Source organism: Pelmatolapia mariae, linkage group LG3_W (assembly GCF_036321145.2).
Source record: "Pelmatolapia mariae isolate MD_Pm_ZW linkage group LG3_W, Pm_UMD_F_2, whole genome shotgun sequence".
Lineage (NCBI taxonomy): Eukaryota > Metazoa > Chordata > Actinopteri > Cichliformes > Cichlidae > Pelmatolapia > Pelmatolapia mariae.
Window position 1 is genome coordinate 45,153,006 of NC_086229.1, and position 24,385 is coordinate 45,177,390.

The 24,385-nt window shown below is 47.4% G+C and overlaps 1 protein-coding gene across 1 annotated transcript; it reads left to right on the plus strand.

Moving 5' to 3' along the window:
- The first annotated feature begins 1,340 nt into the window (after positions 1–1,340).
- LOC135932652 (mucin-19-like) lies at positions 1,341–16,678 on the plus strand. Its single transcript, XM_065470175.1, has 2 exons — positions 1,341–16,376; positions 16,613–16,678. The coding sequence occupies exons 1-2, from the start codon at positions 1,341–1,343 to the stop codon at positions 16,676–16,678; spliced, it is 15,102 nt and encodes a 5,033-aa protein (XP_065326247.1).
- The last annotated feature ends 7,707 nt before the right edge of the window (positions 16,679–24,385 follow it).

The window sequence follows — 24,385 nt, forward strand, 5'->3', positions numbered from 1 at the left end:
AGGGCTTGAAAATGATATTTAGGAAGGTAGAGCACCTTCTGTCCCTTGCTGTACTCCTCCTTCTGTCGATCATTCCCACTGAAACTAAAGTGGTGACATCAGTGGAAGAATGTAATGAGTTTTTTCTTCAGCAAACTCCACCAAGAATCCCGAGAATTTTGGAGGGAGGGAAGATCCTGGACCAGAACAGATACAGACTGATTTGCCAAACCTTTAATGACATCAGAACGTTTGTGACGCTCTACGACACCCACAACAAGATTCCAGTGTTTTCTGCAGCAAAGTACAGAGGAGGGGGAGGCAAGAGACCAAACAGCATTTGGATGATTGAACCACAGGTATCAGTAATAGTAATTCTCATCAATCGTAATATATGATTTTAAGCTCAAATAAAATATTATGATACCATATTGCTGCATTGCTGCATTCCTGAAATAAGATATATTTACTACCTTGATCATAATGAATCAACACGTGGCCACAGTACCATCTACAGCATTTCACTGGCTGACGCCAAAGCGCTACGGCTGCTCCTATTGCTAAAGGGCTGGACTTCCCATCACTAATAGATTCACACATAACAAGATTATGACATCAGTTTTTATACTTTGTAAATACTCAAGTAACAATTTCTAAATAAAGTGTTATATTAAGGTGTCATTTTATTGTATTTACACTCTGTAACTTTCTGTGTTTACACAATTCAATAGGATCCACTTTACAGCAACCAGGCATAGATCACTAATGTACCCTATTTATTTTTACAGCTTGAAAACAATGACAACATGAGAGTAGCAAAGAATATTACTTTGAAAAATCAGGCCGGGAACGATGATTATAAAAACACACATGGGTTTGACAGAGGACATTTATTTCCAAGCTCGTATGGATCTACTGAAAGTGAACAAAGCTCTACTTTTACCCTGACTAACATTGTTCCACAAACAGACAACTTCAACCAGGGAAGCTGGAATAATATGGAGAAGTGCATCAAATGTGTGTTGAATGAATATTGCATTAACAATAATGGCAATGTAGAAGGCTTTGTAGTGATTGGAGCACAGCCCAGCAGCAGAAATATCCTGAACAAAAAGATCAATATTCCTTCAGTACTCTGGTCGGCATTCTGCTGCTACAGTCACAGTAAAAAAAAATGGCTGGCAAGTGCACACTGGGGCAACAATACAGCTGATGGGCCAAAATATCTGGAGACACAGAACTTGAAAGCACTCCAAAGAACTCTGGGAGTTGAAGCATTTCCTGAAACACAATGTCCTATTCATACAACTGTAACTCAGCTTTACTCAGACCTTTCCTCTAACTGCAACTGCCCACCAGCCATGTCAAATACAACCACTAATGGCCCTCCCAGCACCACGCCCTCCGCCACCTCTGGCCTGCCCAGCACTACTCACTCTACCACTGACACCACCTCTGGCCCTCCCAGCACCATGCCATCCACCACTTCTGGTGCACCCAGCACAACTCACTATACCACTGGCACCAACACTGGCCCTATCACCACCACGCCCTCCACCACCTCTACTGCTCCCAGTGCTACTAACTGTACCACTGACACCACTTCTGGTGCTCCCAGCACTACTCTCTCTGGCACTGGAATCACCTCTGGCCCTCCCAGCACCATGCTCTCCACCACTTCTGTTGCTCCCAGCACAACTCAGTATACCACTAGCACCACCTCTGGCCCGCTGAGCATCACACCGTCCAACACTGACACTACCTCAGAGGCTCCCAGGACCACGTCCTCCACCACCTCTGGCCCTCCCAGCACTACTCACCCTAGCAGTGGCACCACCTCTGGCTCTCCCAAAACTACTCACTCTACCACTGGAACCACTTCTGGCCCTCCCAGCACCATGCTCTCCACCACTTCTGGTGCTCCCAGCACTACTCACTATAACACTGGCACGACCTCTGGCCAGCTGAGCACCACACATTCCAACACTGGCACTACATCAGAGGCTCCCACCACCACGCGCTTTACCACCTCTGGCCCTCCCAGCACCACAATGTCCAACAATGGCACTACCTCAGAGGCTCCCAGCACCACGTCCTCCACCACCTCTGGCCCTCCCAGCACTACTCACCCTACCAGTGGCACCACCTCTGGCTCTGCGAAAACTACTCACTCTACCACTGGAAGGACTTTTGGCCCTCACAGCACTACTACATTTCCGCTTACTACCACATCTAGTCTTTTCACTACCACATTTCTTCCTCCTACAACAACATCTGGACCAACTTCTACCACATCTGGCCACTTCACTACCACATCGGACACTGTCACAAATACATCGCTTAATATTTCTACAACAACTGGCCTCTTCACTACCACATCGGACCCTGTCACTACTACATCTGGCCCAACTTCTACCACATCTGGCCCCTTCACTACCACATCGGACCCTGTCAGAACTTCATCTCTTCCTCCTACTACAACATCTGGCCCAACTTCTACCAAATCTGGCCCCTTCACTACCACATCGGACCCTGTCAGAACTTCATCTCTTCCTCTCACTACAACATCTGCCCCCTTAACTGACACATCTCTTCCTGTTATTGCAACATCGGGTTCAACATCTACCACAACTGACACTGACACAACTACATCTCTTCCTCTCACAACAACATCCGGCTCCTTAACTACCACATCAGACCAAGTAACTGCATCGTTTCCTCTTACTACAACATATGGCCCCTTCACTACCACATCTCTTCCTGTCACAACAACATCAGGACCAAATTCTACCGAATCTGGCACCTTCACTACCACATCGGACCCTGTCAGAACTTCATCTCATCCTCCTAGTACAACATCTGGCCCAACTTCAACCACATCTGGCCCCTTGACTACCACATCGAACCCTGTCACAACTATATTGCTTCCTATTTCTACAACAACTGGCCACTTCACTACCACACCAGACCCTGTCACTAACAAATCTGGAACAACTTCTACCACATCTGGCACCTTCACTACCACATCGACCCTTGTCACAACTACATCTAATCCTCTCACTACAACATCTGGCCCCGTAACTAACACATCACCTCCTGTTATTGCGACATCTGGCTCAACATCTAGCACATCTGACGCATTCACTACCATATCGGACACTGTCACAACTACATCTCTTCCTCTCACAACAACATCTGACCCCTTCACTACCACATCAGACCCAGTCACAACTACATCCCTTCCTCTCACTACAACATCTGCCCCCTTAACTAACACATCTCTTTCTGTTACTGCGACATCTGGCTCAACACCTAGCATATTTGACACCTTCACTACCACATCAGACCAAGTAACTACATCGTTTCCTCTTACTACAACATCTGGCACCTTCACTAACACATCTCTTCCTCTCACGACAACATCTGACCCCTTCACTACCACATCAGACCCGGTCACAACTACATCTCTTCCTCCTACTACAACATCTGGCCCCTTCACAACTACATCTCTTCCTCCTACTACAACATCTGGCCCAACTTCAACCACATCTGGCCCCTTCACTAACACATCTCTTCCTCTCACGACAACATCTGGACCAATTTCTACCATATCTGGCCCCTTCACTACCATATCGGACACTGTCACAACTACATCTCTTCCTCTCACAACAACATCTGGCCCATTCACTGCCACATCGGACCGAGTCAAAACTACAGCTCTTCCTCTCACTACAACATCTGCCCCCGTAACTAACACATCACTTCCTGTTATTGCGAAATCTGGCTCAACTTCTACCACATCTGGCCCCTTCACTACCATATCGGACACTGTCACAACTACATCTCTTCCTCTCACAACAACATCTGGCCCACTCACTGCCACATCGGACCAAGTCAAAACTACAGCTCTTCCTCTCACTACAACATCTGCCCCCGTAACTAACACATCACTTCCTGTTATTGCGACATCTGGCTCAACATCTAGCACATCTGACGCATTCACTACCATATCGGACACTGTCACAACTACATCTCTTCCTCTTACAACAACATCTGGCCCCTTCACTACCGCATCAGACCCGGTCACAACTACATCCCTTCCTCTCACTACAACATCTGCCCACTTAACCAACACATCTCTTTCTGTTACTGCGACATCTGGACCAACTTCTACCAAATCTGGCACCTTCACTACCACATCGGACCCTGTCACGACTACATCTCTTCCTCTTACCACCACATCTGTCAGCTTCACTACCACATCGAACCCTGTAACAACTACATTGCTTCCTATTTCTACAGCAACTGGCCACTTCACTACCACATCGGAGCCCGTCACTAACAAATCTGGAACAACTTCTACCACATCTGGCCCCTTCACTACCACATCGAACCCTGTCACAACTACATCGCTTCCTATTTCTACAACAGCTGGCCATTTCACTACCACATCAGACCCTGTCACTAACAAATCTGGAACACCTTCTACCACATCTGGCCCCTTCACTACCACATCGAACCCTGTAACAACTACATTGCTTCGTATTTCTACAACAGCTGGCCATTTCACTACCACATCTCTTCCTCTCAATAAAACATCTGGACCAACTTCTACCAGATCTGACCCCTTCACTACCACATCGAACCTTGTCACAACTACATCTAATCCTCTCACTACAACATCTGCCCCTTTAACTAACACATCTCTTTCTGTTACTGCGACATCTGGCTCAACAGCTAGCATATCTGACACCTTCACTACCACATCAGACCAGGTAACTACATCGTTTCCTCTTACTACAACATCTGGCCCATTCACTAACACATCTCTTCCTCTCACGACAACATCTGCACCAACTTCGACCAAATCTGGACCCTTCACTACCACATCGAACCCGGTCACAACTACAATGCTTCCTCTTACTACAACATCTGGCCCCATCAATACCACATCTATTCCTCTCACAACTACATCTGGACCAACTTCCACCAAATCTGGCCCCTTCACTACCAAATCAGACCCTCTCAGAACTTCATCTCTTCCTCCTACTACAACATCTGGCCCAAATTCAACCACATCTGGCCCCTTCACTACCACATTGAACACTGTGACAACTACATCTGGACCAACTTCTACCAAATCTGGTGCCTTCACTACCACATCGGAGACTGTCACAACTACATCTCTCCCTCTCACTACAACATCTGCCCCCTTAACTGACACATCTCTTCCTGTTATTGCAACATCGGGTTCAACATCTACCACAACTGACACCGACACAACTACCTCTCTTCCTCTCACAACAACATCCGGCTCCTTAACTACCACATCAGACCAAGTAACTGCATTGCTTCCTCTTACTACAACATATGGCCCCTTCACTACCACATCTCTTCCTGTCACAACAAGATCAGGACCAAATTCTACCGAATCTGGCACCTTCACTACCACATCGGACCCTGTCAGAACTTCATCTCATCCTCCTAGTACAACATCTGGCCCAACTTCAACCACATCTGTCAGCTTCACTACCACATCGAACCCTGTAACAACTACATTGCTTCCTATTTCTCCAACAACTAGCCACTTCACTACCACATCGGAGCCCGTCACTACCACATCTGGAACAACTTCTACCATATATGGCCCCTTCAATACCACATCGAACCCTGTCACAACTACATCTCTTCCTGTTTCTACAACAACTGGCCATTTCACTACCACATCAGACCCTGTCACTAACAAATCTGGAACACCTTCTACCACATCTGGCCCCTTCACTACCACATCGGACCCTGTTACGAATACATCTCTTCCTTTTACTACAACATCTGTCAGCTTCAATAACACATTGAACTCTGTAACAACTACATCTCTTCCTATTTCTACAACAACTGGCCACTTCACTACCACATCGGAGCCTGTCACTACCACATCTGGAACAACTTCTACCACATCTGGCCCCTTCACTACCACATCGGCCCCAGTCACAACTACATCTCTTCCTCCTACTACAACATCTGGCCCAACTTCAACCACATCTGGCCCCTTCACTAACACATCTCTTCCTCTCACGACAACATCTGGACCAACTTCTACCAAATCTGGCCCCTTCACTACCACATCGGACCCTGTCACGACTACATCTCTTCCTCTTACTACCACATCTGTCAGCTTCACTACCACATCGAACCCTGTAACAACTACATTGCTTCCTATTTCTACAACAACTGGCCACTTCACTACCACATCGGAGCCCGTCACTAACAAATCTGGAACAACTTCTACCACATCTGGCCCCTTCACTACCACATCGGACCCTGTCACGACTACATCTCTTCCTCTTACTACCACATCTGTCAGCATCAATAACACATCGAACCCTGTAACAACTACGTTGCTTCCTATTTCCACAACAACTGGCCACTTCACTACCACATCGGAGCCCGTCACTACCACATCTGGAACAACTTCTTCCAAATCTGGCCACTTCACTACCACATCGAACCTGGTCACAACTACATCTCTCCCTCTCACTACAACATCTGGCCCATTCACTGCCACATCGGACCAAGTCACAACTACATCTCTCCCTCTCACTACAACATCTGCCCCCTTAACTGACACATCTCTTCCTGTTATTGCAACATCGGGTTCAACATCTACCACAACTGACACTGACACAACTACATCTCTTCCTCTCACAACAACATCCGGCTCCTTAACTACCACATCAGACCAAGTAACTGCATCGCTTCCTCTTACTACAACATATGGCCCCTTCACTACCACATCTCTTCCTGTCACAACAACATCAGGACCAAATTCTACCGAATCTGGCACCTTCACTACCACATCGGACCCTGTCAGAACTTCATCTCATCCTCCTAGTACAACATCTGGCCCAACTTCAACCACATCTGGCCCCTTGACTACCACATCAAACCCTGTCACAACTATATTGCTTCCTATTTCTACAACAACTGGCCACTTCACTACCACACCGGACCCTCTCACTAACAAATCTGGAACAACTTCTACCACATCTGGCACCTTCACTACCACATCGAACCTTGTCACAACTACAACTAATCCTCTCACTACAACATCTGCCCCCTTAACTAACACATCTCTTCCTGTTATTACGACATCTGGCTCAACATCTAGCATATTTGACACCTTCACTACCACATCAGACCAAGTAACTACATCGTTTCCTCTTACTACAACATCTGGCACCTTCACTAACACATCTCTTCTTCTCACGACAACATCTGGACCAACTTCTACCAAATCTGGCCCCTTCACTAACACATCTCTTCCTCTGACGACAACATCTGGACCAACTTCTACCAAATCTGGCCCCTTCACTACCATACCGGACACTGTCACAACTACATCTCTTCCTCTCACAACAACATCTGGCCCATTCACTGCCACATCGGACCAAGTCAAAACTACAGCTCTTCCTCTCACTACAACATCTGCCCCCGTAACTAACACATCACTTCCTGTTATTGCGACATCTGGCTCAACATCTAGCACACCTGACGCATTCACTACCATATCGGACACTGTCACAACTACATCTCTTCCTCTCACAACAACATCTGGCCCCTTCACTACCGCATCACTTCCTGTTATTGCGACATCTGGCTCAACTTCTGCCACATCTGGCCCCTTCACTACCATATCGGACACTGTCACAACTACATCTCTTCCTCTCACAACAACATCTGGCCCATTCACTGCCTCATCGGACCAAGTCAAAACTACAGCTCTTCCTCTCACTACAACATCTGCCCCCGTAACTAACACATCACTTCCTGTTATTGCGACATCTGGCTCAACATCTAGCACATCTGACGCATTCACTACCATATCGGACACTGTCACAACTACATCTCTTCCTCTTACAACAACATCTGGCCCCTTCACTACCGCATCAGACCCGGTCACAACTACATCCCTTCCTCTCACTACAACATCTGCCCACTTAACCAACACATCTCTTTCTGTTACTGCGACATCTGGACCAACTTCTACCAAATCTGGCACCTTCACTACCACATCGGACCCTGTCACGACTACATCTCTTCCTCTTACCACCACATCTGTCAGCTTCACTACCACATCGAACCCTGTAACAACTACATTGCTTCCTATTTCTACAGCAACTGGCCACTTCACTACCACATCGGAGCCCGTCACTAACAAATCTGGAACAACTTCTACCACATCTGGCCCCTTCACTACCACATCGAACCCTGTCACAACTACATTGCTTCCTATTTCTACAACAGCTGGCCATTTCACTACCACATCAGACCCTGTCACTAACAAATCTGGAACACCTTCTACCACATCTGGCCCCTTCACTACCACATCGAACCCTGTAACAACTACATTGCTTCGTATTTCTACAACAGCTGGCCATTTCACTACCACATCTCTTCCTCTCAATAAAACATCTGGACCAACTTCTACCAGATCTGACCCCTTCACTACCACATCGAACCTTGTCACAACTACATCTAATCCTCTCACTACAACATCTGCCCCTTTAACTAACACATCTCTTTCTGTTACTGCGACATCTGGCTCAACAGCTAGCATATCTGACACCTTCACTACCACATCAGACCAGGTAACTACATCGTTTCCTCTTACTACAACATCTGGCCCATTCACTAACACATCTCTTCCTCTCACGACAACATCTGCACCAACTTCGACCAAATCTGGACCCTTCACTACCACATCGAACCCGGTCACAACTACAATGCTTCCTCTTACTACAACATCTGGCCCCATCAATACCACATCTATTCCTCTCACAACTACATCTGGACCAACTTCCACCAAATCTGGCCCCTTCACTACCAAATCAGACCCTCTCAGAACTTCATCTCTTCCTCCTACTACAACATCTGGCCCAAATTCAACCACATCTGGCCCCTTCACTACCACATTGAACACTGTGACAACTACATCTGGACCAACTTCTACCAAATCTGGTGCCTTCACTACCACATCGGAGACTGTCACAACTACATCTCTCCCTCTCACTACAACATCTGCCCCCTTAACTGACACATCTCTTCCTGTTATTGCAACATCGGGTTCAACATCTACCACAACTGACACCGACACAACTACCTCTCTTCCTCTCACAACAACATCCGGCTCCTTAACTACCACATCAGACCAAGTAACTGCATTGCTTCCTCTTACTACAACATATGGCCCCTTCACTACCACATCTCTTCCTGTCACAACAAGATCAGGACCAAATTCTACCGAATCTGGCACCTTCACTACCACATCGGACCCTGTCAGAACTTCATCTCATCCTCCTAGTACAACATCTGGCCCAACTTCAACCACATCTGTCAGCTTCACTACCACATCGAACCCTGTAACAACTACATTGCTTCCTATTTCTCCAACAACTAGCCACTTCACTACCACATCGGAGCCCGTCACTACCACATCTGGAACAACTTCTACCATATATGGCCCCTTCAATACCACATCGAACCCTGTCACAACTACATCTCTTCCTGTTTCTACAACAACTGGCCATTTCACTACCACATCAGACCCTGTCACTAACAAATCTGGAACACCTTCTACCACATCTGGCCCCTTCACTACCACATCGGACCCTGTTACGAATACATCTCTTCCTTTTACTACAACATCTGTCAGCTTCAATAACACATTGAACTCTGTAACAACTACATCTCTTCCTATTTCTACAACAACTGGCCACTTCACTACCACATCGGAGCCTGTCACTACCACATCTGGAACAACTTCTACCACATCTGGCCCCTTCACTACCACATCGGCCCCAGTCACAACTACATCTCTTCCTCCTACTACAACATCTGGCCCAACTTCAACCACATCTGGCCCCTTCACTAACACATCTCTTCCTCTCACGACAACATCTGGACCAACTTCTACCAAATCTGGCCCCTTCACTACCACATCGGACCCTGTCACGACTACATCTCTTCCTCTTACTACCACATCTGTCAGCTTCACTACCACATCGAACCCTGTAACAACTACATTGCTTCCTATTTCTACAACAACTGGCCACTTCACTACCACATCGGAGCCCGTCACTAACAAATCTGGAACAACTTCTACCACATCTGGCCCCTTCACTACCACATCGGACCCTGTCACGACTACATCTCTTCCTCTTACTACCACATCTGTCAGCATCAATAACACATCGAACCCTGTAACAACTACGTTGCTTCCTATTTCCACAACAACTGGCCACTTCACTACCACATCGGAGCCCGTCACTACCACATCTGGAACAACTTCTTCCAAATCTGGCCACTTCACTACCACATCGAACCTGGTCACAACTACATCTCTCCCTCTCACTACAACATCTGGCCCATTCACTGCCACATCGGACCAAGTCACAACTACATCTCTCCCTCTCACTACAACATCTGCCCCCTTAACTGACACATCTCTTCCTGTTATTGCAACATCGGGTTCAACATCTACCACAACTGACACTGACACAACTACATCTCTTCCTCTCACAACAACATCCGGCTCCTTAACTACCACATCAGACCAAGTAACTGCATCGCTTCCTCTTACTACAACATATGGCCCCTTCACTACCACATCTCTTCCTGTCACAACAACATCAGGACCAAATTCTACCGAATCTGGCACCTTCACTACCACATCGGACCCTGTCAGAACTTCATCTCATCCTCCTAGTACAACATCTGGCCCAACTTCAACCACATCTGGCCCCTTGACTACCACATCAAACCCTGTCACAACTATATTGCTTCCTATTTCTACAACAACTGGCCACTTCACTACCACACCGGACCCTCTCACTAACAAATCTGGAACAACTTCTACCACATCTGGCACCTTCACTACCACATCGAACCTTGTCACAACTACAACTAATCCTCTCACTACAACATCTGCCCCCTTAACTAACACATCTCTTCCTGTTATTACGACATCTGGCTCAACATCTAGCATATTTGACACCTTCACTACCACATCAGACCAAGTAACTACATCGTTTCCTCTTACTACAACATCTGGCACCTTCACTAACACATCTCTTCTTCTCACGACAACATCTGGACCAACTTCTACCAAATCTGGCCCCTTCACTAACACATCTCTTCCTCTGACGACAACATCTGGACCAACTTCTACCAAATCTGGCCCCTTCACTACCATACCGGACACTGTCACAACTACATCTCTTCCTCTCACAACAACATCTGGCCCATTCACTGCCACATCGGACCAAGTCAAAACTACAGCTCTTCCTCTCACTACAACATCTGCCCCCGTAACTAACACATCACTTCCTGTTATTGCGACATCTGGCTCAACATCTAGCACATCTGACGCATTCACTACCATATCGGACACTGTCACAACTACATCTCTTCCTCTCACAACAACATCTGGCCCCTTCACTACCGCATCACTTCCTGTTATTGCGACATCTGGCTCAACTTCTGCCACATCTGGCCCCTTCACTACCATATCGGACACTGTCACAACTACATCTCTTCCTCTCACAACAACATCTGGCCCATTCACTGCCTCATCGGACCAAGTCAAAACTACAGCTCTTCCTCTCACTACAACATCTGCCCCCGTAACTAACACATCACTTCCTGTTATTGCGACATCTGGCTCAACATCTAGCACAGTTGATGCCTTCACTACCATATCGGACACTGTCACAACTACATCTCTTCCTCTCACAACAACATCTGGCCCCTTCACTACCGCATCACTTCCTGTTATTGCGACATCTGGCTCAACTTCTACCACATCTGGCCCCTTCACTACCATATCGGACACTGTCACAACTACATCTCTTCCTCTCACAACAACATCTGGCCCATTCACTGCCACATCGGACCAAGTCAAAACTACAGCTCTTCCTCTCACTACGACATCTGCCCCCGTAACTAACACATCACTTACTGTTATTGCGACATCTGGCTCAACATCTAGCACATCTGACGCATTCACTACCATATCGGACACTGTCACAACTACATCTCTTCCTCTCACAACAACATCTGAACCCTTCACTACCACATCAGACCCAGTCACAACTACATCCCTTCCTCTCACTACAACATCTGCCCCCTTAACTAACACATCTCTTTCTGTTACTGCGACATCTGGCTCAACACCTAGCATATTTGACACCTTCACTACCACATCAGACCAAGTAACTACATCGTTTCCTCTTACTACAACATCTGGCACCTTCACAAACACATCTCTTCCTCTCACGACAACATCTGGACCAACTTCTACCACATCTGGCCCCTTCACTACTACATCGGACCCTGTCACGACTACATATCTTCCTCTTACTACCACATCTGTCAGCATCAATAACACATCAAACCCTGTAACAACTACGTTGCTTCCTATTTCCACAACAACTGGCCACTTCACTACCACATCGGAGCCCGTCACTACCACATCTGGAACAACTTCTACCAAATCTGGCCACTTCACTACCACATCGAACCTGGTCACAACTACAACTTTTCCTCTCACTACAACATCTGCCCCCTTAACTGACACATCTCTTCCTGTTACTACGACATCTGGCTCAACATCTAGCACATCTGATGCCTTCACTACCACATCGCACACTGTCACAACAACATCTCTTCCTCTCACAACAACATCTGACCCCTTCACTACCACATCAGACCCGGTCACAAGTACATCTCTTAATCCTACTACAACATCTGGCCCCTTCACTACCACGTCTCTTCCTCTCACTACAACATCTGGACCGACTTCTACCAAATCTGGCTGCCTCACTACCACATCGACCCCTGCCACAACTACATCTCTTCCTCTCACAACCACATCTGGCACCTTCACTACCACATCGGCCCCAGTCACAACTACATCTCTTCCTCCTACTACAACATCTGGCCCAACTTCAACCACATCTGGCCCCTTCACTAACACATCTCTTCCTCTGACGACAGCATCTGGACCAACTTCTACCAAATCTGGCCCCTTCACTACCATACCGGACACTGTCACAACTACATCTCTTCCTCTCACAACAACATCTGGCCCATTCACTGCCACATCGGACCAAGTCAAAACTACAGCTCTTCCTCTCACTACAACATCTGCCCCCGTAACTAACACATCACTTCCTGTTATTGCGACATCTGGCTCAACATCTAGCACATCTGACGCATTCACTACCATATCGGACACTGTCACAACTACATCTCTTCCTCTCACAACAACATCTGGCCCCTTCACTACCGCATCACTTCCTGTTATTGCGACATCTGGCTCAACTTCTACCACATCTGGCCCCTTCACTACCATATCGGACACTGTCACAACTACATCTCTTCCTCTCACAACAACATCTGGCCCCTTCGCTACCGCATCACTTCCTGTTATTGCGACATCTGGCTCAACATCTAGCACATCTGACGAATTCACTACCATATCTGACACTGTCACAACTACATCTCTTCCTCTCACAACAACATCTGGCCCCTTCACTACCGCATCAGACCCGGTCACAACTACATCCCTTCCTCTCACTACAACATCTGCCGCCTTAACTAACACATCTCTTTCTGTTACTGCGACATCTGGCTCAACAGCTAGCATATTTGACACCTTCACTACAACATCAGACCAAGTAACTACATCGTTTCCTCTTACTACAACATCTGGCACCTTCACTAACACATCTCTTCATCTCACGACAACATCTGGACCAACTTCTACCAAATCTGGCCCCTTCACTACCACATCGGACCCTGTCACGACTACATCTCTTCCTCTTACTACCACATCTGTCAGCTTCACTACCACATCGAACCCTGTAACAACTACATTGCTTCCTATTTCTACAACAACTGGCCCCTTCACTACCACATCGGAGCACGTCACTAACAAATCTGGAACAACTTCTACCACATCTGGCCCCTTCACTACCACATCGGACCCTGTCACAACTACATCTCTTCCTCTTACTACCACATCTGTCAGCTTCAATAACACATCGAACCCTGTAACAACTACGTTGCTTCCTATTTCCACAACAACTGGCCACTTCACTACCACATCGGAGCCCGTCACTACCACATCTGGAACAACTTCTTCCAAATCTGGCCACTTCACTACCACATCGAACCTGGTCACAACTACAACTCTTCCTCTCACTACAACATCTGCCCCCTTAACTGACACATCTCTTCCTGTTACTACGACATCTGGCTCAACATCTAGCACATCTGATGCCTTCACTACCACATCGCACACTGTCACAACAACTTCTCTTCCTCTCACAACAACATCTGGCCCCTTCACTACCACATCAGACCCGGTCACAAGTACATCTCTTCCTCCTACTACAACATCTGGCCCCTTCACTACCACGTCTCTTCCTCTCACTACAACATCTGGACCGACTTCTACCAAATCTGGCCGCCTCACTACCACATCGACCCCTGCCACAACTACATCTCTTCCTCTCACAACCACATCTGGCACCTTCACTACCACATCGGCCCCAGTCACAACTACATCTCTTCCTCCTACTATAACATCTGGCCCAACTTCAACCACATCTGGCCCCTTCACTAACACATCTCTTCCTCTGACGACAACATCTGGACCAACTTCTACCAAATCTGGCCCCTTCACTACCATACCGGACACTGTCACAACTACATCTCTTCCTCTCACAACAACATCTGGCCCATTCACTGCCACATCGGACCAAGTCAAAACTACAGCTCTTCCTCTCACTACAACATCTGCCCCCGTAACTAACACATCACTTCCTGTTATTGCGACATCTGGCTCAACATCTAGCACATCTGACGCATTCACTACCATATCGGACACTGTCACAACTACATCTCTTCCTCTCACAACAACATCTGGCCCCTTCACTACCGCATCACTTGCTGTTATTGCGACATCTGGCTCAACTTCTACCACATCTGGCCCCTTCACTACCATATCGGACACTGTCACAACTACATCTCTTCCTCTCACAACAAAATCTGGCCCATTCACTGCCACATCGGACCGAGTCAAAACTACAGCTCTTCCTCTCACTACGACATCTGCCCCCGTAACTAACACATCACTTACTGTTATTGCGACATCTGGCTCAACATCTAGCACATCTGACGCATTCACTACCATATCGGACACTGTCACAACTACATCTCTTCCTCTCACAACAACATCTGACCCCTTCACTACCACATCAGACCCAGTCACAACTACATCCCTTCCTCTCACTACAACATCTGCCCCCTTAACTAACACATCTCTTTCTGTTACTGCGACATCTGGCTCAACACCTAGCATATTTGACACCTTCACTACCACATCAGACCAAGTAACTACATCGTTTCCTCTTACTACAACATCTGGCACCTTCACTAACACATCTCTTCTTCTCACGACAACATCTGGACCAACTTCTACCACATCTGGCCCCTTCACTACTACATCGGACCCTGTCACGACTACATATCTTCCTCTTACTACCACATCTGTCAGCATCAATAACACATCAAACCCTGTAACAACTACGTTGCTTCCTATTTCCACAACAACTGGCCACTTCACTACCACATCGGAGCCCGTCACTACCACATCTGGAACAACTTCTACCAAATCTGGCCACTTCACTACCACATCGAACCTGGTCACAACTACAACTCTTCCTCTCACTACAACATCTGCCCCCTTAACTGACACATCTCTTCCTGTTACTACGACATCTGGCTCAACATTTAGCACATCTGATGCCTTCACTACCACATCGCACACTGTCACAACAACATCTCTTCCTCTCACAACAACATCTGGCCCCTTCACTACCACATCAGACCCGGTCACAAGTACATCTCTTAATCCTACTACAACATCTGGCCCCTTCACTACCACGTCTCTTCCTCTCACTACAACATCTGGACCGACTTCTACCAAATCTGGCTGCCTCACTACCACATCGACCCCTGCCACAACTACATCTCTTCCTCACACAACCACATCTGGCACCTTCACTACCACATCGGCCCCAGTCACAACTACATCTCTTCCTCCTACTACAACATCTGGCCCAACTTCAACCACATCTGGCCCCTTCACTAACACATCTCTTCCTCTGACGACAGCATCTGGACCAACTTCTACCAAATCTGGCCCCTTCACTACCATACCGGACACTGTCACAACTACATCTCTTCCTCTCACAACAACATCTGGCCCATTCACTGCCACATCGGACCAAGTCAAAACTACAGCTCTTCCTCTCACTACAACATCTGCCCCCGTAACTAACACATCACTTCCTGTTATTGCGACATCTGGCTCAACATCTAGCACATCTGACGCATTCACTACCATATCGGACACTGTCACAACTACATCTCTTCCTCTCACAACAACATCTGGCCCCTTCACTACCGCATCACTTCCTGTTATTGCGACATCTGGCTCAACTTCTACCACATCTGGCCCCTTCACTACCATATCGGACACTGTCACAACTACATCTCTTCCTCTCAGAACAACATCTGGCCCCTTCGCTACCGCATCACTTCCTGTTATTGCGACATCTGGCTCAACATCTAGCACATCTGACGAATTCACTACCATATCTGACACTGTCACAAATACATCTCTTCCTCTCACAACAACATCTGGCCCCTTCACTACCGCATCAGACCCGGTCACAACTACATCCCTTCCTCTCACTACAACATCTGCCCCCTTAACAAACACATCTCTTTCTGTTACTGCGACATCTGGCTCAACACCTAGCATATTTGACACCTTCACTACCACATCAGACCAAGTAACTACATCGTTTCCTCTTACTACAACATCTGGCACCTTCACTAACACATCTCTTCATCTCACGACAACATCTGGACCAACTTCTACCAAATCTGGCCCCTTCACTACCACATCGGACCCTGTCACGACTACATCTCTTCCTCTTACTACCACATCTGTCAGCTTCACTACCACATCGAACCCTGTAACAACTACATTGCTTCCTATTTCTACAACAACTGGCCCCTTCACTACCACATCGGAGCCCGTCACTAACAAATCTGGAACAACTTCTACCACATCTGGCCCCTTCACTACCACATCGGACCCTGTCACGACTACATCTCTTCCTCTTACTACCACATCTGTCAGCTTCAATAACACATCGAACCCTGTAACAACTACGTTGCTTCCTATTTCCACAACAACTGGCCACTTCACTACCACATCGGAGCCCGTCACTACCACATCTGGAACAACTTCTTCCAAATCTGGCCACTTCACTACCACATCGAACCTGGTCACAACTACAACTCTTCCTCTCACTACAACATCTGCCCCCTTAACTGACACATCTCTTCCTGTTACTACGACATCTGGCTCAACATCTAGCACATCTGATGCCTTCACTACTACATCGCACACTGTCACAACAACATCTCTTCCTCTCACAACAACATCTGGCCCCTTCACTACCACATCAGACCCGGTCACAAGTACATCTCTTCCTCCTACTACAACATCTGGCCCCTTCACTACCACATCTCTTCCTCTCACTACAACATCTGGACCGACTTCTACCAAATCTGGCCGCCTCACTACCACATCGACCCCTGCCACAACTACATCTCTTCCTCTCACAACCACATCTGGCACCTTCACTACCACATCGGCCCCAGTCACAACTACATCTCTTCCTCCTACTACAACATCTGGCCCAACTTCAACCACATCTGGCCCCTTCACTAACACATCTCTTCCTCTGACGACAACATCTGGACCAACTTCTACCAAATCTGGCCCCTTCACTACCATACCGGACACTGTCACAACTACATCTCTTCCTCTCACAACAACATCTGGCCCATTCACTGCCACATCGGACCAAGTCAAAACTACAGCTCTTCCTCTCACTACAACATCTGCCCCCGTAACTAACACATCACTTCCTGTTATTGCGACATCTGGCTCAACATCTAGCACATCTGACGCATTCACTACCATATCGGACACTGTCACAACTACATCTCTTCCTCTCACAACAACATCTGGCCCCTTCACTACCGCATCACTTGCTGTTATTGCGACATCTGGCTCAACTTCTACCACATCTGGCCCCTTCACTACCATATCGGACACTGTCACAACTACATCTCTTCCTCTCACAACAAAATCGGGCCCATTCACTGCCACATCGGACCGAGTCAAAACTACAGCTCTTCCTCTCACTACGACATCTGCCCCCGTAACTAACACATCACTTACTGTTATTGCGACATCTGGCTCAACATCTAGCACATCTGACGCATTCACTACCATATCGGACACTGTCACAACTACATCTCTTCCTCTCACAACAACATCTGACCCCTTCACTACCACATCAGACCCAGTCACAACTACATCCCTTCCTCTCACTACAACATCTGCCCCCTTAACTAACACATCTCTTTCTGTTACTGCGACATCTGGCTCAACACCTAGCATATTTGACACCTTCACTACCACATCAGACCAAGTAACTACATCGTTTCCTCTTACTACAACATCTGGCACCTTCACTAACACATCTCTTCCTCTCACGACAACATCTGGAACAACTTCTACCACATCTGGCCCCTTCACTACTACATCGGACCCTGTCACGACTACATATCTTCCTCTTACTACCACATCTGTCAGCATCAATAACACATCAAACCCTGTAACAACTACGTTGCTTCCTATTTCCACAACAACTGGCCACTTCACTACCACATCGGAGCCCGTCACTACCACATCTGGAACAACTTCTACCAAATCTGGCCACTTCACTACCACATCGAACCTGGTCACAACTACAACTCTTCCTCTCACTACAACATCTGCCCCCTTAACTGACACATCTCTTCCTGTGACTACGACATCTGGCTCAACATCTAGCACATCTGATGCCTTCACTACCACATCGCACACTGTCACAACAACATCTCTTCCTCTCACAACAACATCTGGCCCCTTCACTACCACATCAGACCCGGTCACAAGTACATCTCTTCCTCCTACTACAACATCTGGCCCCTTCACTACCACGTCTCTTCCTCTCACTACAACATCTGGACCGACTTCTACCAAATCTGGCCGCCTCACTACCACATCGACCCCTGCCACAACTACATCTCTTCCTCTCACAACCACATCTGGCACCTTCACTAGCACATCGGCCCCAGTCACAACTATATCTCTTCCTCCTACTACAACATCTGGCCCAAATTCAACCACATCTGGCCCCTTCACTAACACATCTCTTCCTCTGACGACAGCATCTGGACCAACTTCTACCAAATCTGGCCCCTTCACTACCATACCGGACACTGTCACAACTACATCTCTTCCTCTCACAACAACATCTGGCCCATTCACTGCCACATCGGACCAAGTCAAAACTACAGCTCTTCCTCTCACTACAACATCTGCCCCCGTAACTAACACATCACTTCCTGTTATTGCGACATCTGGCTCAACATCTAGCACATCTGACGCATTCACTACCATATCGGACACTGTCACAACTACATCTCTTCCTCTCACAACAACATCTGGCCCCTTCACTACCGCATCACTTCCTGTTATTGCGACATCTGGCTCAACTTCTACCACATCTGGCCCCTTCACTACCATATCGGACACTGTCACAACTACATCTCTTCCTCTCACAACAACATCTGGCCCCTTCGCTACCGCATCACTTCCTGTTATTGCGACATCTGGCTCAACTTCTACCACATCTGGCCCCTTCACTACCATATCGGACACTGTCACAACTACATCTCTTCCTCTCACAACAACATCTGGCCCATTCACTGCCTCATCGGACCAAGTCAAAACTACAGCTCTTCCTCTCACTACAACATTTGCCCCCGTAACTAACACATCACTTCCTGTTATTGCGACATCTGGCTCAACATCTAGCACATCTGACGAATTCACTACCATATCGGACACTGTCACAACTACATCTCTTCCTCTCACAACAACATCTGGCCCCTTCACTACCGCATCAGACCCGGTCACAACTACATCCCTTCCTCTCACTACAACATCTGCCCCCTTAACTAACACATCTCTTTCTGTTACTGCGACATCTGGCTCAACAGCTAGCATATTTGACACCTTCACTACAACATCAGACCAAGTAACTACATCGTTTCCTCTTACTACAACATCTGGCACCTTCACTAACACATCTCTTCATATCACGACAACATCTGGACCAACTTCTACCAAATCTGGCCCCTTCACTACCACATCGGACCCTGTCACGACTACATCTCTTCCTCTTACTACCACATCTGTCAGCATCAATAACACATCGAACCCTGTAACAACTACGTTGCTTCCTATTTCCACAACAACTGGCCACTTCACTACCACATCGGAGCCCGTCACTACCACATCTGGAACAACTTCTTCCAAATCTGGCCACTTCACTACCACATCGAACCTGGTCACAACTACAACTCTTCCTCTCACTACAACATCTGCCCCCTTAACTGACACATCTCTTCCTGTTACTACGACATCTGGCTCAACATCTAGCACATCTGATGCCTTCACTACCACATCGCACACTGTCACAACAACATCTCTTCCTCTCACAACAACATCTGGCCCCTTCACTACCACATCAGACCCGGTCACAAGTACATCTCTTCCTCCTACTACAACATCTGGACCGACTTCTACCAAATCTGGCCGCCTCACTACCACATCGACCCCTGCCACAACTACATCTCTTCCTCTCACAACCACATCTGGCACCTTCACTACCACATCGGCCCCAGTCACAACTACATCTCTTCCTCCTACTACAACATCTGGCCCAACTTCAACCACATCTGGCCCCTTCACTAACACATCTCTTCCTCTGACGACAACATCTGGACCAACTTCTACCAAATCTGGCCCCTTCACTACCATACCGGACACTGTCACAACTACATCTCTTCCTCTCACAACAACATCTGGCCCATTCACTGCCACATCGGACCAAGTCAAAACTACAGCTCTTCCTCTCACTACAACATCTGCCCCCGTAACTAACACATCACTTCCTGTTATTGCGACATCTGGCTCAACATCTAGCACATCTGACGCATTCACTACCATATCCGACACTGTCACAACTACATCTCTTCCTCTCACAACAACATCTGGCCCCTTCACTACCGCATCACTTCCTGTTATTGCGACATCTGGCTCAACTTCTACCACATCTAGCCCCTTCACTACCATATCGGACACTGTCACAACTACATCTCTTCCTCTCACAACAAAATCTGGCCCATTCACTGCCACATCGGACCCAGTCAAAACTACAGCTCTTCCTCTCACTACGACATCTGCCCCCGTAACTAACACATCACTTACTGTTATTGCGACATCTGGCTCAACATCTAGCACATCTGACGCATTCACTACCATATTCGACACTGTCACAACTACATCTCTTCCTCTCACAACAACATCTGGCCCCTTCACTACCGCATCACTTCCTGTTATTGCGACATCTGGCTCAACTTCTACCACATCTGGCCCCTTCACTACCATATCGGACACTGTCACAACTACATCTCTTCCTCTCACAACAAAATCTGGCCCATTCACTGCCACATCGGACCAAGTCAAAACTACAGCTCTTCCTCTCACTACGACATCTGCCCCCATAACTAACACATCACTTACTGTTATTGCGACATCTGGCTCAACATCTAGCACATCTGACGCATTCACTACCATATCGGACACTGTCACAACTACATCTCTTCCTCTCACAACAACATCTGACCCCTTCACTACCACATCAGACCCAGTCACAACTACATCCCTTCCTCTCACTACAACATCTGCCCCCTTAACTAACACATCTCTTTCTGTTACTGCGACATCTGGCTCAACACCTAGCAAATTTGACACCTTCACTACCACATCAGACCAAGTAACTACATCGTTTCCTCTTACTACAACATCTGGCCCCTTCACTACCACATCTCTTCCTCTCACTACAACACCTGGACCGACTTCTACCAAATCTGGCCGCCTCACTACCACATCGACCCCTGCCACAACTACATCTCTTCCTCTCACAACCACATCTGGCACCTTCACTACCACATCGGCCCCAGTCACAACTACATCTCTTCCTCCTACTACAACATCTGGCCCAACTTCAACCACATCTGGCCCCTTCACTAACACATCTCTTCCTCTGACGACAACATCTGGACCAACTTCTACCAAATCTGGCCCCTTCACTACCATACCGGACACTGTCACAACTACATCTCTTCCTCTCACAACAACATCTGGCCCATTCACTGCCACATCGGACCAAGTCAAAACTACAGCTCTTCCTCTCACTACAACATCTGCCCCCGTAACTAACACATCACTTCCTGTTATTGCGACATCTGGCTCAACATCTAGCACATCTGACGCATTCACTACCATATCCGACACTGTCACAACTACATCTCTTCCTCTCACAACAACATCTGGCCCCTTCACTACCGCATCACTTCCTGTTATTGCGACATCTGGCTCAACTTCTACCACATCTAGCCCCTTCACTACCATATCGGACACTGTCACAACTACATCTCTTCCTCTCACAACAAAATCTGGCCCATTCACTGCCACATCGGACCCAGTCAAAACTACAGCTCTTCCTCTCACTACGACATCTGCCCCCGTAACTAACACATCACTTACTGTTATTGCGACATCTGGCTCAACATCTAGCACATCTGACGCATTCACTACCATATTCGACACTGTCACAACTACATCTCTTCCTCTCACAACAACATCTGGCCCCTTCACTACCGCATCACTTCCTGTTATTGCGACATCTGGCTCAACTTCTACCACATCTGGCCCCTTCACTACCATATCGGACACTGTCACAACTACATCTCTTCCTCTCACAACAAAATCTGGCCCATTCACTGCCACATCGGACCAAGTCAAAACTACAGCTCTTCCTCTCACTACGACATCTGCCCCCATAACTAACACATCACTTACTGTTATTGCGACATCTGGCTCAACATCTAGCACATCTGACGCATTCACTACCATATCGGACACTGTCACAACTACATCTCTTCCTCTCACAACAACATCTGACCCCTTCACTACCACATCAGACCCAGTCACAACTACATCCCTTCCTCTCACTACAACATCTGCCCCCTTAACTAACACATCTCTTTCTGTTACTGCGACATCTGGCTCAACACCTAGCAAATTTGACACCTTCACTACCACATCAGACCAAGTAACTACATCGTTTCCTCTTACTACAACATCTGGCACCTTCACTAACACATCTCTTCTTCTCACGACAACATCTGGACCAACTTCTACCAAATCTGGCCCCTTCACTACCACATCGGACCCTGTCACGACTACATCTCTTCCTCTTACTACCACATCTGTCAGCTTCAATAACACATCGAACCCTGTAACAACTACGTTGCTTCCTATTTCCACAACAACTGGCCACTTCACTACCACATCGGAGCCCGTCACTACCACATCTGGAACAACTTCTACCAAATCTGGCCACTTCACTACCATATCGAACCTGGTCACAACTACAACTCTTCCTCTCACTACAACATCTGCCCCCTTAACTGACACATCTCTTCCTGTTACTACGACATCTGGCTCAACATCTAGCACATCTGATGCCTTCACTACCACATCGCACACTGTCACAACAACATCTCTTCCTCTCACAACAACATCTGGCCCCTTCACTACCACATCAGACCCGGTCACAAGTACATCTCTTCCTCTTACTACAACATCTGGCCCCTTCACTACCACATCTCTTCCTCTCACTACAACATCTGGACCGACTTCTACCAAATCTGGCCGCCTCACTACCACATCGACCCCTGCCACAACTACATCTCTTCCTCTCACAACCACATCTGGCACCTTCACTACCACATCGGCCCCAGTCACAACTACATCTCTTCCTCCTACTACAACATCTGGCCCAACTTCAACCACATCTGGCCCCTTCACTAACACATCTCTTCCTCTGACGACAACATCTGGACCAACTTCTACCAAATCTGGCCCCTTCACTACCATACCGGACACTGTCACAACTACATCTCTTCCTCTCACAACAACATCTGGCCCATTCACTGCCACATCGGACCAAGTCAAAACTACAGCTCTTCCTCTCACTACAACATCTGCCCCCGTAACTAACACATCACTTCCTGT

Excerpts from the sequence above, each read along its gene's own strand:
- LOC135932652 (XM_065470175.1), top strand. The coding sequence starts at position 1,341 with ATGTCAAATACAACCACTAATGGCCCTCCCAGCACCACGCCCTCCGCC. Across the intron at positions 16,377-16,612 it reads TCACTACAACATCTGCCCCC|AACAACATCTGGCCCCTTCG; the intron begins GTAACTAACACA and ends TCTTCCTCTCAG.